The sequence below is a fragment of the Nanorana parkeri genome, unplaced genomic scaffold, assembly GCF_000935625.1.
Source record: "Nanorana parkeri isolate BGI_ZX_2015 unplaced genomic scaffold, ASM93562v1 scaffold479, whole genome shotgun sequence".
Taxonomy (NCBI): domain Eukaryota; kingdom Metazoa; phylum Chordata; class Amphibia; order Anura; family Dicroglossidae; genus Nanorana; species Nanorana parkeri.
Genome location: NW_017306747.1, coordinates 1,011,206 through 1,028,480, shown reverse-complemented (window position 1 = coordinate 1,028,480; position 17,275 = coordinate 1,011,206). Strand labels below are relative to the sequence as shown.

Sequence of the window (17,275 nt, the reverse complement as noted above, 5' to 3'; positions counted from 1 at the left end):
ACTATAGAAGATTTCCCATGCGTTAGAGGAAGTGGTATCCCGTTGTCCTAACATACTTCCTGTCCTATTATGACAGTGCTATTCCTCCATAGATACAGTGCAGTGAACATTGTCATCCTAGGACAGGAAACGTGTTAGTTCACCGGATTAAATCTGCCTGTAAAACAGCCACCACATCTACGGACTGATATGCTTCAATATACAGATCTTTGTTCTTGGGTTTAGATACACTTTAGTTACATGATTCATATAAAAACCTTCATGTACCAATGGAGAATGGCCATACTCATGCACCCACCCTCAATGTTAGGCAGCTTCAGTATTAAGTGTTGCCAACACAATACTATTGGCATAAATGCATGTTGTCCATCGTGACGAGATATTAAATTGAGGCAGGGGCAGTGTAAAGACAAGGGGATTTCAAATAGGATCCTTGGTAGATTCCTTTAAGAATGATACAACCCACAGAAAATCCACGAAGGCTGACAAGTAAATTTGAGTGAACCTAAATAGTATAGCTGAGTCTACTTTAACAACAAGTAAAGTTGAGTGAACCTAAATAGTATAGATGAGTCTACTTTAATTCTATTTAAAGGCAGGTATTACAGATGCAGGCAAGGGTGGAAAATTGATATGCCCAACTATGGTCACCAACATTAGGACTTTTGAAGAAGACTCTGCTGATGCCAGAAGCCCACTGCACTCCTTCTCTGGCTTCAGGCCTTGTGGCCTGAAACTTGATAGCTACTGGACCAGATGATTAGTTCTCTTTTGCTCAGTCTTACATCTCTAGCCTGCCTACCTTACACCTGCTTGATCAGTTATTGGAGAACTTATTTCTCAGTTTAGGTCCACTTGCAGTTAGCTGTAAATCGTTAGATGCATGACATGTTCTGTTTGAGGGAGAAGCTGGTGGGTATGATCACCTCCTGGTTTCTCATATCTCTTGTGGCCTCCAGTAGAATTATGTTCTACTGACATTCTCAGGTGAACCCAAGTTGGACCACAATGCCTTCTGCTGCCCTTCCTACTACATAAAGCAAAAAGCCAAAAAGAAGAGTAAGACCACTTTGTACTGGAGCTGAGAACCTCTTCCATCATGACAAAATATAAAAAAATGAGGCAAGGGGAGTGAAAAGAGTTTAAAATATAAAAATATGTATTTGTAGAGATCTAGAAATATATAAGATTCCAGTGAGTGATGCACCTGCCCAGAGCTGAATCAGATTTTGTTGGACTATGCATAGAAATTGTATAGTCCTTTGTCCGAGCTGGTGGGGACATTCTTAACCCAGGAAGGAAGGTGCAGACATGATGTCTTGATGTCTGCAGAATTTGTGCAGTCTTCAGTCTTTTCTCGGGAGAAGAATGTAAATGTTTTCTAAGTAGGAAGAAGCACGGAATGATCAGTGGGGCAGAGGCCATCCTTTCAGATGCAATTTCAGAAAATTTTAAGATAGGCGGAAGACGGGCAGTTACAGACAACTGGGCAGGAGATAATGAAGATTGCATTAGGATTTTAGAACCAGCCAGCCAGCCAGCAAAAAAAAAAAAAAAAAATTGCTTTTAGCTTTGTCACAAAGGTATAAGTTTTACTAACAGCCTTAAAGTGCTGCACAAAAATCAGAGGAGCCCAGTGTCTCCGGCGAGGTGCTTCAGAGGTTGAGCTTTACATTAATGTTGGGAAGAAAATGAATAATCTAATTAAAGTAAAACTCCAGTCTAAACAAAAACTTCTAGAGCGCATCTAATAACATACAATTTGTCTCGGTTTCAGAAGCTGGAAGAGCGTCTAATGTGTAAATTGTTAGAATAATTTTGTTTGTGCACATCATCATTGGGAGTCTGTGGAGCCATGCAATGACTGTACCCACCTCCATCATGACATGCTGAGGAGGCGGCATGGTCCATACAGAGACCCCATAAAGAATACATTGGTTTTTTTGCATTGCCGTTATGTTAGGGGGTTAGTATAGCGGTTTTATTTTACATATGGGGGATGCTTAATAAATTATAATTACTTGTGCAGGCATTTTACTCTAATACATATTTCCTCTTTCTTTTCTGGATTGTTTCTTTCAAAGAAGCTTTGGGGCTTTTGGCTTTGTTGCTTTATATCCATGCTTGGGTGTTTGTTTTTTTGTTGCCCTCAAGGCCTTTTTTTTTTCGAAATACCACAGAATCCTATGAAAAGAGGACACCAGAGCTGAGCTGTATCCAAAGCTATCAGAAATAAGCAAGGCTTCTTGAAAATGTGAATGGAGATTGAAAAACCTCCTTTGAAGGTCCCCTTAGGCATGGTCAGAATGGGTCACTCTGGGAGAGTCTTGTTGAGGAAACAGTAATCAGATTAGGTTAGAAAACCTTATCCAGATGCCGTGTTGCCCACAAAGTATGGGCATGTCTCCAGTTCCCCTTTCCGTAGGCTGAATGTTGGCAGTCAGACCAAGTGTTTATATTTAGTACCCCCCTGGAAGACTCAGGTGCCTAATAGTGGTTGGATCTTGTCTTCTAATGTCTATATGAACCTTCAAGGATATCTAAACCCAAGAACAAAAATGTAACATATTGCCACCTACCAGTCTTATGATGTGGTGTCTGCCTTAGTTTTCTTTTTTTTTAGGCTAAAAAAAAACATTTTTAGCAAGTATAGGGCATACATGTTGATCTTAACTAAAATGCAGTATCCTTGTCACTTCCTGTCAGCTAAACTGAAGCACAGTCAATGTTACCTTCATTTAGTAAACTACCAATCCCCCCTGCCAATATTAGTGTAATGGAGATGAAGAGGGGAAGACATGTTTGAAGCCCAGCCAGGGTGACAACCATGGCCCCCTCCATAGTGGAATGGGTGAGTGCAGCCACCCTAGGACAGGAAGTGTCTGTGAAGGTTCTCATTCATCCAGGTCAAGGTATATCTATAAAAAATAAAGGCAACTGGACTTACTGTATTTTCCAGGATTCGGAAGTGTACCTACACCTAAAGGAAAAAGGTCACTCCTTTGAAGACAGTCAAGTACACATCCTAGACTGGGAGGAGGACTGGTTTAAAAGAGGTGTGAAAGAGGCCATTTATGTAAAAATGGAGAAGCCAAGCTTGAATAGAGGTGTGTGTGTGTGGGGGGGGGGTTAGACATCTATTGTCTGCCACATACAATAGGGCAGGTTATGAACACTTCCTAGATTCCAATTATGCAAATGCAATCAACATCTGGTTGTGACTAACAGATTATGTGGTTTGGAGCAACAGTCACCATATTTATTCCCAGAGAACTTTTTTTACAAGTCATTCTGAATTGAGAATGCTGGTTGGAAGACCAGTGAAACGTCTTTAAGGAAAATACAGCAAGTCCAGTTGCCTTCACTTATCTTTACCAGATATACTAGGACAGGAAGTGTGTTGTTTGTAGGATCACCAGATGACAAATACAGGGAAACAAATCGAATGCAGCCGCCTCATCCAAGAATTGGCCAGCTGCAGTATATAATTAACTTTTTGGGGGATTAGATACGCTTTAAGTAGCAGAGTTTGACATCTAGATATCAGTACAGAATGTTGGACAATGACGAAATTTAATGCCAAATGACCAAAAGTCATAGAAATGAAAATCAATAGGATTAGTTTTTATCCAGTGACCTTTTAGAGATCAACATTAGCTGGATTACAGAAAGCGTGGACGTACAGTTAGCCAGTTTTCCCGCTGTTTTACACCACGGGGGTCTATTTATGAATGTTTTCACACAATATCCACCCACGATTCATGCATTTTTCTAACTGGGTTCAATTGAAAAATGTGTGAATCCTGGGTGAAAGCTGTGCAAATCGAGTGTGAGTTATAACTAGGCCCCCATGGATTCTTAGCAATTACATCTATAAGTAGTATGGAAAAGGGAATGTAAAGAAAAATTGCATCTGAGATAATTAAACAAGGCAAGCATAACGTTTAAGGGTCTTACGTACTTTAGTGTCCCATAGACAGCTTGATGTGAGTTCAGAGCAGAGCCTAATATAACTGTGGACCCCTGGTCTGCCGATTGTATTCGACTCAATATTTGTGTCGGTGGTAGGGACCTATTTAATGGTAATAGACGGTCACAAGAGGGCTGGACAATCTAGCACACCATGTAGAAGCCATTAAGCCCAATCCATAAGCCACCGGGCCTTTTTAAATGCCAGTGAATAAACGCTTCCACTGACAATAGGAGAGACTTGAGTTGAAGGGCCGCTTATCATTCTTTAGGCGTATCGGAATCCTGGCTTCTGGAATTGGTCCAGCCCTACTTTAGAGAATAAAATAATGAGTAAGGCCTCTGACAGTCTTGGCATACCCTGGGATCTATATTTCAAACACAGTATATCTAAAGGTAATGTAATACTTGTTAGGTAATACTTCAAAACGTGAATCCAGAGAATGCTTCAGTAAGTGACTAGTTAAATCCAAGTGACCCTTGGACTATACAATTGCTGAATTGCTGCTTATTAATCTGACTCCAGTCCCAGAGAAAGCTCAAAGTTCTGCCTGTTCCGACCAAAGTTACCCCCCATTACCTATGCACGGCAGAGGCAACCATTTTGCCCACTTTAAGCCCTATTCCAGTGACTGCCGAAATTATTTGAAGGCGGCAGCTTGTGTGGGTTGAACAAAGGGTTGTCCATGCTACGTGCAAGTAATAGGCCCACACACACAAAAAAATTCTTTCAAATTGGGTCTTAAATTGATCAAGCCGTCCTTTTTATGGGGGGATAAAGACATATCAAGGAACTACATTTAATTCCGTTATGCGGGGTGTTCTTTTAATGGGTTCCCTTCTATAAAGGGCACATTGGCACAACACGATGTTCCTATCATTTGGATATATGTTTTCTGCAAGGGTTTCTTTCACTTAATCAATATTTCCGTCCAGCAGGACAGCGGATGCCAATCTCATTTACCCAACAGTGCAACTCAGCAGGTTTCTTTTTTGCGTCTCGCACCTCACGGCTGTTTAATCAGCTCCCCTCTAACCCAATTAGCTTTCAGGATCCCAGCCTGAGCAGCAACAGAGGTCCTCAGTAGGGGGAGGTCAACCACCCATGGTCCATGATTGGCTGAAAGAATGCTATGTGACCTAAGAGGTTTTTCTCTCTCCCTCCCCTAGCAGCGTTGTCAAGGCAATAAAAAAATATGTTGTTTTTCTCTTATTATGGGATGTGGAAGGCATCATGAAAAGGAGGAGGGGGGAGAGAGATGCTTAAGATTTTGAAGACATCGACAGGAGAGAAAAAAAAAGTTTCCTTAGGAGTAGCTAGATGGGGGAAAAGGGAATGTTTTGGGATCAAAGATTGTTCAGCCTGGAGAGACAATAGGATAGTACACTGAGCCTATACATGGAAGAGGTAGACAATAGAAATTTCAGAGAGAAAACAACTGTTAGAACAAAACATAACACCTCATACCAATGGCTACGTGTCTATTAGTGAATGTGTAGGGAGAACAGAGTAGGGAGGCATGTCATGGAAATCATGGAAGAAGTAAGACGAGAAAATCATAGTGGGCCTGACTTGCTAGGACAGGAAGGTGTAGAGTATGGGATGGCTTCAAGATTAGGAGACGGTTTTCTTTTCTGATTCTCTCTCTTAATCTTCTCCCTTGTCATACCCTTCTCACTCCCCCAGACTCATCCTCCTATGATCACAGGTTAATATTGGGGGTGTAGAAAGTATACACAGCTCATTGCAATTGTTTCTTTCTCTCCCTCTCCCCTACCTACCCCTGTCTCTTTTCCTCCTTTCACCCCTTTTTCTCTTCTATGCTCATCTTTCTCCCATCACATATCACGTCTACCTCTCATTTGCTCATTCTCTTTTATTTCTCTTTCCCATCAATCTGTTATTTTATACCAAACCAACATACTCTTTTTTTTTAAATTCCATACAACCTAACCTTGGACGTTCCTGTTTTTTGATTTTTTATTTTTTTTTTGTCCATCATTTTTGTACTTCTGTTGACTTACCATCAACTTTTTTTTATTTTTTTCTGTTTCTCTTCTTGTCTTTGTTTTTGTGTACTTGATCTATGGTTTATTCATCCTCCCTACCATCATCTGCTCTTTTCCTTTCTTCCTCCCTCTGTCCTGTCCCACCTTTTCCCATCCTTACAGTTTTCGTCTGCCCGGGAATGCTACAGGAGATTTTAGAACCCACTTCCACCCATGAGTCTGACTATCAGTCGGGAGCATGGTGTCGAGATCCTCTGCAAGCCGGTGAGCGACTCTATGTCATGCCGTGGATCCCCTACCGTACAGACACATTAACAGAGTATGCATCCTGGGAGGACTATGCTGCTGGACGTCATACCACTACATATCGTCTACCAAGTCGGGTGGATGGCACAGGTTTCGTGGTGTACGACGGGGCTGCTTTTTATAACAAGGAACGTACACGCAACATTGTCAAATTTGACCTTAGGACACGGATCAAGAGTGGAGAGGCAATTATATCCACGGCAAACTATCACGATACTTCACCCTACAGGTGGGGTGGGAAAACTGACATAGACCTGGCCGTGGATGAGAATGGGTTATGGGTTATCTATGCTACAGAAGGAAATAGCGGGAGGCTAGTGGTGACCCAGCTTAACCCATATACTCTTCGTTTTGAGGGAACGTGGGAGACGACTTATGATAAGCGTTCCGCATCAAATGCTTTCATGGCATGTGGGGTCCTTTATGTGCTGAGATCAGTGTATGCCGATGACGATAATGAGTCAGCAGGTAACCGACTGGAGTATGCCTTCAACACGCATCGCAACAGGGAAGAGCCTCTGGGGACCAACGGAGCCAATGGATTGGATTTTCCTAACCCTTACCAGTATGTTTCATCTGTGGACTACAACCCAAGAGATGGGCAGCTATACGTCTGGAACAACTATTTTCTGGTGCGCTATGCATTGAGATTTGGCCCTCCTGACCCGGCAGACGGTAAGTTATGTGATTTATTGTCAATAAAAATATGTTATTGAATTAAATAAATGAATACTAATTATGCATTAAAGATGAAAAGAAGTGTCCTCAGGATCTTTAGAAGTTTAAGTCCGTGAATGCTAGTTTCTTAATTAAAAATAAGAATCGAGCTAGAAGAATGTCTACGCTTAAAGTGAACCTCTCAGAGTCAACAAAAGTAGTGTTGTAGTCATAAAAAAAATATTACACTTTTGCTATTTTTCCCATTACTTTTCATTATGATCCGTTAGTATTGAACTGTAGGAGCCATTTACAGTATTTTGGATAAGTATTCATTACCATTAACTTTGAACCTGGAATTAAAATGCACCATGTTCTTCTCATCTGTTTAATTATGAATATAATGGTACTCAGAATGTGCTTCTTTTTTTTGGTACCCAGCACTGAATGGTTCTTCTGCAGAACTTCATCCTGGACTTGATAGCTCCTTGGTGTCCACAACTCTGGGGAATTCTAGAAATAGGTGTATTTATTTCGGGGACCATGTGACACTGCAGTAACACACAGGCGGATCAGTCAGTCAAGATGTATTTTTTTTTTGTAGTTTGGAAGACTGTTGTGTTAGTTCAGTTTTATCATTATGGATTAATTTGTATAGATCACAAAATTTCAACTGGATCCATTTTAACTCCAGGTTGGGGTACCTTAAGTTTATGACGTTGAATACTTATGCAAAGCAAAGCTAGTAAAGCCAGCTATGAAGTTGAGGGCTGGTCATTTCCTTGCAGCCTCACCCCTGTGCCTGGGATATCCACCCTAGATGATGTCCCAAGTTGATGTCCCTAGTTGATGTCCCAACCCTATGTAAGAAGCTAAAAAAAAGATGTCAAAAGATTCTTCTGCAAACATTTTTCCAAAAGGAAATAAAAAACTGAAAGTATTGGTATCTCTGCAGAGGTCTAACACACCCCTTGGTGAGTCAGACCTATGGCTCTGCAATCAGCAAAACACATGCTACTGCTGATTGGAAAGCTGACTCAGTAGGAGGTGGGTTGGACCTCTGCAGAGATCCCACATATTCCACTCAAGAGATCCAGGGTCCTTCTTTACAGGATGATAGCAGTGCACAGGCTCTTCTACTCTGTGGCTGCTTTCTAAAGAAAATGAACTGTAAGACTTTGAATGCCTTTTGTTTTGATTTACCTGCAATGTATATAACGGAGTTCAAATCAAAGTCCATGACAGTTCAACTGAAGCCAAAAAATTTTTACGTTTTGGATAGAGTGGAGAGGGATTAGAACTCCTGTCTATTGCTGTATGTGTCCCTATCGGGGATATTAACCCTCCCTATATTGTGGCAGTGCGTGGCAATGCCACGGTGTAGTATGGCAACTTTGGCGCCCAGGACTCTCAGCCAGAGGGGCTGAGAGGTTCCACAATGTGAATACCTTTGGAGAGGAGGAACTGGCTGTTCAATCCCTTCCAGGTTTTCCAGACTATAGTGGGATGGGATCTCCAGTCCTGGGGCCAGGTGTTGCCAGTGGCCAGGTTGAGCTGATCAGGTGGCTGAGAGCAGCGTTATTAGGGAGCCAGCCCAGTGCTTTGGAGGGGAGTTGTGGGTGTGCAAGAGGCACACGACGACAGGCAGACTCTGCTGTGTGCATGAGCACAAGGTGACACAGCCAGGAAGGCTGGAGAGGTCCAGAGGGTTGGTGACCCTGAGATACCTGTCGGGGAGACAGAGAGGGACAGTGACCCGCAAGGCTGAATACCAGAAGTATTGGAGCTGAGGGAAGCTGCTGAGGACTGTATTTCCAGGGAAAGTCCTGGGACTATAACACTGGGAGTGTATGGGACAGCCAGATGTCGGTGAGACCAAAACATGATGTGTTTATGAGAGTCCAATGAACTGTTATGCTGAAGAAAAGCAAGTTATTTTCTGATATTCATGGACTGTTGACCTTTTGATGAATAAAGACTGTCCTTTTATGTTAAAGTCGGCTTCAGGAGTGGTCTCTTAGCGCTTACCATTGTGCTATATTCCCCAAACTATCACAATATGTTCTGGTGAACATTATCACTGAAAGGGAAAGGAAATCCCAAATTGTGGGTTGTCACCAGAACAGGAATAGATGGGAAATTGTCCAATGGGAACTGTAATTCTGTTGACCGTGCTGACCTCCAGAAATTTCCCTCACTTTGGAGGGGTTTTCTCTCACTTCCTGTTGTGGCAATTGGACAGGAAGTGAAGGGAAATCTTCCTGATGGAACAGAGATGGCAAATGAAAAAGCTGACAGGTTTTAACTCTCCCATACTCTATTCAAAACAAAAATGTTTTGGCTTCAATTCTACTTTAGGAAGCATAGTACTTTCTATTTTATTGGTTTGACCATTGCTTTATGGGTAAACATACCTGTTGATCTTGCAAGTAATATGAGAAGAAAGCATTTCCTGTATGAGGGTGCCAGTGCTGTATGCAGTAGTTCTAATTCTTCATACTTTAGCTTGCACGGGCTGCCTGTTGACACAGTCTAGCCCTCTCAACACAGGGTTTATGGCAAAGTAGTGCAGGACATATCACATTATCCTATTTTGCCATTGTTCCCCTTCAAACTGGTCCAGGAACAGAGAAGAAGTGGTCACATGACCACGTATACAAAAAGGTAATTATGGCAATATTAAAATGAATACAATTGCATTGGGATGTACTGCAGAGTCTGCCCTGCAAGCCGAAAGGCGTGCTAGCCCTGGATGAAGGATACTCGGATACTAACAAGAACATTTCCAAGGTATATAGACAGCACAGCCAAACCAATTTTGCAATGACATCAACAAAATCAATTGTATTACTATAAAGATATTGTCACACATGATCTAAAAACAACTAAAAAAGAGCCGCGTCAACCAAAACAGAACCTCCATTCATCTGGGGGCATAGCAGCTTTTAGATGATGTGTGTTCGTGATTATATCTCTATACTTACAAAATTGAATTTGTTGTTGTAATTGAAGAAATTGGTTGGGTCGTGCTGTCCTTTAGCCTTGGACAATTTTCTTGGTTTATGTCCTGGATGTGACAATATTCTTTTCAGGATTGGCATCATTAAATTGAGTTGTTTTTTTTCCACTCCCCAGTCATGACAACACATTACTTCTTATTCAGACACCGCCATGTTATGTCCTAGTACAGGGTTAAGCAACCTCGGCACTCCAGCTGTGGTGAAACGACAAACCATCATGCCTCTGTCTCTGGCTGTCATGCTTGTGGCTGTCAGTCTTGCAATGCCTCATGGGATTTGTAGTTTCACCACAGCGTGGGGGGGCCGAGGTTGCCTTCCCTGTCCTAGTTTATAGAACATTTTACAGAATCCCTATAATCACAGTACTGGGTTAATCCATCGCGTGGCTGCAACCAAGCCAAAAGCCATTTCACTAGTAGAAATGAATAAAGCTTTACAAAAAGCCTTTTCATTTTATGTTCAGCTCCTGCGTTGGCTATAATCCTTCTGTCAGCTGAATGTTTTAAAAGGCCCCATCACACCCGAGCGTTTTGCCTCAGGATTCCCAACAACGCTCAAGATGAAGAATCCCATTGTTCTCAATGGGCCGGTTCACACCTAAGCCTTGTGTCACCTGTCACATGAAGTTCAGAAAAGTATTGGGCATGAGCATCTTTCGGGGCAGAATAATGCCTTTCTGGTCCCATAGACCAGTCTTTCTAAACCTGGGTGCCATGGCGCCCTGGGGTGCCTTCTGGCTTTGTCAGGGGTTCCTTCAGGAGGGGCTCCTGATGTGATGGTGGGACTCTGATGTGAAGGGTGTTTCTGATGTAAAAGAGGGGAACTCTGATGTGAAGGGGCTCCTAATGTGATGGGGGGACTCTGATGTGAAGAGTGTTTCTGATGTAAAAGGGGGGAACTCTGATGTGAAGGGAGCTCCTGATATGATGGGGGAACTCTGATGTGAAGAGGGAAACTCCACATCAATTTTTTTTGCGTGGGCTCCCCTCTTAAAATCTATACCAGACCCCTGTCTAGAATAGGGGGTTTGGTATTCATTTTGGGGGGGACATCACACTTTATTTTTTTACATTTGAATTTTGTTCATTTTAGAATGACATGCCTTGAGATTTTGCACACTTTCAAAGGGTGCCCTGACTAAAAAAAAGGCTGAGAAACCCTGCCATAGGAGCGCCTGAAGAACGCTTGGAATTTTTCAGGCTCTCCCATTTTAAAGGTCTAAGAGACCAAAAAACGCACAATTCTGCTCCTGTACTACAAATTCCATGCAAAAAAAACATTTTTAAATGCACTAAAAAAGCCTCCGGCCCTTTCGGCACTCATGCTTGGATGGGGCCTTAGGTGGTATCAGTATTCCTTCCATAGATATGTAATGTGTAATAATATGACCTCGGTTTTGATTCTCAATGGGATTGCCTGGGTCTGTCCACTGCATGCTGCTGATTACAGCCCTGCAAAAATGTTGGTGCTGATGGGTTTGAATTTGCACTGCACTAGACCCCTTCTTACATGCAGACATACACTGAGTGGCCAGATTATTATGACCACCTGACGTTTGTAGGCAAATTAGCTATAATTTCGCTCTGAAGTTGCTAGAGGGCCAGACCATTATAAATAGGGAAGCAGGTTGGTTACCACGACAGTAGAAGTGATTTGTTTCTGAAGATACGGGGAAACAACGCGATGTAACAGCCTTTGAACGTGGGATGATTGTTGGCGCTCGGAGCCATGGAGCGAGTATCAGCAAAACAGCAGAATTTGTTAAATTTTCAAGAACAGCTGTTGTTAAAGTGTTTAAAGACCGGACTGTCAGCCGAAAATCTGGGTCTGAACGTCAGCGACTAGTCAATGTTAGGGCAGAACAGAGAGTGGCAAGACTGGTACAAGACAACAGAAGGGCAACACTGCAGTGTCAGATTCCTCGCATCACCTTTCACCATCTCGTGGAGTCACGAGGCGACCCAACGAAGTACTGATGGGGTGGTCATAATCTGGCCACTCAGTGTATATCTGATGTCATATGAGACTTAAAGGAGACCTCCAGGCAGTTAAAGAAGTAACCCTTGCAGTGGGACATCACCCAATCTCACTCCAAACCTGGAGCACTGAAGTGCCTTAGATGATCTCGTACTGCCGATATACGGCTATGAAGATTAAAGGAGAACTATGAGGTGAGTGAAAATCACTCATCCTCATAGTTCTAGCCGACCTGTGACAATGAGACTGTCACAGGTCGGCTCAATAGATCGGGAAGTCAGCGAACACATACCGTCGCACGCTCACTTCTTGATCTATCCCTGCAGAGAACCGTGACTGTCACCTCCTTTTTCCTTCCGCTCCAACTGTGGAATGTCCCTTGGCGTCCTCATGTCTAATAGGCTGTATAGACGTGATTACATCACAGGTCATTAGCCCGCCGGAGCCCAGGGCAGGAGAGGCTGCAGGGACTGGTCTTTATTACAGGAAGCTCCAAGTTTTACACTGGATCACTGCATAGATCTGGAAGAAAAATGTCTCTCTAGCCACTCTGAGGCTACACAAATATGGTGGCTCCAGAAGAGACCACCACACAGGAAAATGTCAATCAAACGGTGCTGTTAGCATCTACGATGTGCAATTATATGAACATGAAACGGTTTTTATACACAGTCGTTAAAGACCTACTTTAAGTGGCCACAGCTCTGTTTTATGCTCTGCTGGCTGCAACATTCTGACGGAGTTGTAGAACTCATCCTGCCCCTCTACTGCCCATCATCCCATCAGCCGCCACATATAAACCGTGACCTGTTGTTGAAGCCTTGCCCCAGCTGAAAATCTTCCGCTGCTGTGTCATTGTTCAACAAATATCATCTTAGAGCTGTCAGTGTTCCCTGATTTCCAGAAACATTCATGTAATCTTTTTTTCTAAAGGTTGTCCATGACGCTGCCACTGTTTGTCTAATAAAAGACAGCTGCACGCTTCTGTGCTTGTCGTGTCATCCACGGGAATGAAATGCTGGCTAGGCTATGGCACACAGATAAAATATATTATGTTAAGATTGTCTAGTTAAGTCTAGTTCTCATGTTGCCAGGGGCATTCAGATTGTAGCATGTATTGCTGCTCAAGGGACCAAAAAGACAAGTAAAGGGTCAGAGAGACATGGGGATGACCTGTGCCCCAAATAAAGGAGGAGCTTCCCTTTAACCTACCAACATCTGGACTTATTTGTTAGAAGATAGGTACAAGGGAGGCCACATGGGGAGCTAGGTTGTCAGAATAAAGGAGGAGCTTCCATTTCGCCTACCAGCATCTGGGCTTATTTGTAGAAAGAGAGGTACAAAGGAGGCCGCATGGGGAGCTGGGTTGTCAGAATAAAGGAGGAGCTTCCATTTTATTAACCAGCATCTGGGCTTATTTGTAGGAAGAGGGGTACAAGGGTGGCACATGAGTGGCTAGGTGGTCAGAATAAAGGAGGAGCATTCCTTTCACCTGCAATTAGGAATGGTACAAGGAGAGGGGGGCACATGGGTGGCGTGGAGGTCAGAATTCTAGAGGAACTTCTATTTCACCTAAAATCATCTGGACTCATTTGTAGCGAGATAAGTAAAAAGCAAGGGGAATTGGGTTGGCACACAAGTAGTCAGAATAAAGGAGGAGCTTTACTTCCACCAATTTGGGCTCATTTGCAAGAAGAGAGGTACAAGATGAGGGGGCACATGGGTGGCAAGGAGGTCAATACTATAGAGGAGCTTCCATTTCACCTAAAGTGATCTGGGCTCATTTGTAAGATGAAAGATACCAGGGAAGAGGATACATGGGTGGCTAGGTGGTCAGAATAAAATAGGAAATTCCCCTTTACCTACAGTCATCTGGCTCATTTGTAGTAAGAGTGGTCAAGGAGCGCCCAATGGGTGACCAAGTGGTCACAATAAAGAAGGAACTTCCCATTCACCTGCAATCAACTTGGCTCATTTTTAGGAAGATCGTACACAGAAAAGGGAGCAGCTGCATTAAATCTGGTTAATTGGTACCGGCAGTATCACACATTATACCAGTAAGTGGGTTAAGCATTGGAAAGGTATACCTGGCACCAGAGATAAACTGAACAGCTATGATTTCAGGCGTAACCAACTATAGGGTCCATTATGTTCTTACTCAAGGTGGGCTGGCCAGGTGGCACCAAACCATGCCATGCATGGAGCAACAAGTGTGGAACATTAAAGGTGGCTGTAAACCATGTATTTGCACAGGGGCCCCGTGCAGTTTATGCCACTACTGGTATTGTTGAATAATGTAGTGTAGAGCAGATGTGTGGCATGCACAGATAAACAGCCCAGCAGGAAGATGCCCTTGGAAATTGCATTACCATTCTGGATAAAGCTAGGTTTTAGAATTTCCGGAATGAACGGGGCATTATGAGAGTATCCTCAACTGCTTAATTGTCCATCATATTGTAATATGTTCCCCTCGATCTCTGGCAAAATGTGCTTCTCTGCCCACATCTGCTTAGAAAGAAAACATACTCATTGCCAAGGGAAGTATTGTGTACACAGTCTGAATCGATGTGTCTCTCTAAGTGACCAAACATATCTTTTCCTTCTTTCCACCTTCTGGCTTCCACTGCTTGTCTCTAACTAATACATAATGCATGAACGGATTTAATGAAGTAAGCCATCCACTTGGTTCCAGATTTCAACACCGGGGCACTAACGGCCCATTAATATTAATAGAGGGTTCCTGTGCCAAAACACAATTTGGGCCCCTGTTACTATTATCATTGTTTTATAGCGCATGCCCAACCGGCCATAATGCTATATGGCCAGTCTATCTCCACCAGTAATAACCACAGCTCACTTCAATGGCATTATCAGTGTCAGTCATCTTACCCGATGCCATGGCCCCTATAGTAGAACATCCTTACCCGGGGGTTTGGTTCTCCTGCTCCATTTTTCACCTCGGTCCCTGTTCAACAACATAGGTTGCACGGGCAGTAGGTACACCCTTAGATGTAAGTGAAGCTCTGCAAATGGTCCTAATCTTACACGAGCTTCAAAAAGAGACTGTCACTGCCCATTAACCTGTGATCGAGGATGCTGTGGAGATGCCTCTTCAAGGGATGGTTCAATGAAGTCCTGCACTCACAGTCTGTCCTTTGTCTTCTTGGTCAAATGGTACTGGATGCCATTAAGCCCAGAAGACTGAGGACATCTGGTGGAGAAAAGGAATTACTGCAGGGGATAGCTCCGGGAAGTAAGCACTGCAGCGAGTGTTGGGCTTTAAAGTCTATTTCTAGGCAAAACGTTGGCTAGAGTGAAGAAGTTTTTATTGCTGTCTGTGCAACCACTGGGGAGACTCACCCCTCCATTGGTACGGATGATCATCATCACGGAGAAAGAGAGTGAGAGAAAATGCAAAATGTTTGAGCTATCCCCAAAACGAGAGGTAAAGGGAAATTTTTCAACAGGTGCATTCTTTCTGGGGACAAGTTTGGGAGACTTCCTTTAACTTCCTGTTGCCTCTTTGGGACAGGAAGTGAAGGGAAGTTTCCCCAATGGTATACAGGCAGCAAAAATAACCTGGCAGAGGTTTTTAACTAGGGTTGCACAGATGCCAAGTACAGTACTCGGTACAAGTACGAGTACAAGTACCGATACTTTTGAGCTCCAAGACTACACTAGAGAAAAATGTAAAAATTAGGAGGCGGCTGTCATTTGTAAGGTGCACACGGAGCTACCGGGATTTGTACATCTCTGTTTTTATTGTATGATTTTGTTTTTATAAATATAAATAAAGGGATGCACAGATACCAGTTTTGCGAGTACGAGTACTGATACATTTTTGTTTAGTGTCATGTGACAGTTTTTCTAAAACAATACAGACAAATGATTTCAGGACAGTGGTGGAGCGCCAGAGCCCGGTCCCAGCTGCACCCGCTGCACCCCTGGTAGTTCTCATGAAAATGCCAAGTATCTGCACTGGTACTCGAAAAGTATCTGTACATCCCTATTTTTAACCCTTCCCAACTCTATTAAAAACTTGAAAAAACTTTGGGCTATACATAGACATTAAGGGAAATAGAAATAATACTATTGTATTGCTTTGTGCTCTAAAACAGTGTTTCCCGACCTTTCTTTAGTTGCGGCACCCTTTCAAAGTATGTACCGTAAATGCAAAGAACAAAGTGTGGTTTCACCAAAACCTATAACAAATCCTTATCCTACATGTGGGGTCTTGTTTGGATTTAATGGGGGGACCCCACACAAAAATCAATTCTTCACATCAGAAGCCCATTTCACATCAGAAGCCCCTTTCATATTAGAAGCCCCCTTCACATCAGTGTTCCCCCACCTTCTTCCCATCGCGTTCCACCCCTTCCCATCAGTGACCTTTCATGTCAGTAAGCCCCCCTTCACGGCACATTAGGCACATCTGTTCTGGGCACAACTTTGAGAGACTTCCTCTAATTTCCTGTTGCCTCTCTGGGACAAGAAGTGAAGGGAAGTTTCCCCAATGATACACAGACCACAAAAAATAACCTACCAGAGGTTTTAACCGTTTCCTACTCTATTCAAAACTACAAAAATCTTTGGGCTATACATACGCATTCAGGAAAATAGAGTGCCCCCCTTCATTTCTGTGTACCACTGGGGAATCTTCCCTTCACTTCCTGTCTCAGAGAGGCAACCAAAAGTTAGAGGAAGTCTCCCAATGTTGTCCCCAGAACAGATGTGCCAATTGTGATGTGAAAGGGGGGCACTCTGATGGGAAGGGGTGGAATGTGATGGGAAGAAGCTCCCTCTTCACATCAGAGTCCTATGTTTTAATATTCTCCACAGGCATTGGCCAGGACATGGGGCAGTACTGGACAGAGGTGGACTCCTGCCCTTTTCCGAATGCTCAGGGAGCTCCTGGACGTAACCCCCCTCCCCCAGATTAGTTTCATGCATTTCCATGGTGCTGGTGCTGGTGGCTGGCTCGCCTATACCATGGAAAAGCATGACACCATGCAAAAAGTTGAAGGCACCCCTGCCAAAGCCAGAAGGTACACCAGTGTGCCATGGCACCCAGGTTGAGAAAGGCTGCTCTACAAACCTCTTGCAATTTATGCTTAGATATCCGTTAACGTGATCCATAAATTATGTATTTCAGCTATTATGTTTTATGTGGCCCGTCAAGTGCTATTTTGGAGGTAACATACATATAATAGATGTAAATTCCATTCCCTGTACATTACAATAATGTTATACATAATATACATAATGCAAAGTGTGTTTTATTGCCTTTTATGTATAGAAACGTCTATTCATTTTAATAATAGTGAAAAGCCCAAACA

The 17,275-nt window shown here is 43.1% G+C and overlaps 1 protein-coding gene across 3 annotated transcripts in view; it reads left to right on the top strand.

Moving 5' to 3' along the window:
* Positions 1-17,275, top strand: part of ADGRL1 (adhesion G protein-coupled receptor L1) — a 221,861-nt gene that overhangs the window by 115,622 nt on the left and 88,964 nt on the right. For all 3 annotated transcript variants that reach the window (XM_018560820.1, XM_018560821.1, XM_018560818.1), the window contains one exon: positions 6,142-6,960. In XM_018560820.1, the coding sequence (XP_018416322.1) occupies positions 6,142-6,960 (819 nt within the window). The remainder of the gene's footprint in view (positions 1-6,141; positions 6,961-17,275) is intronic.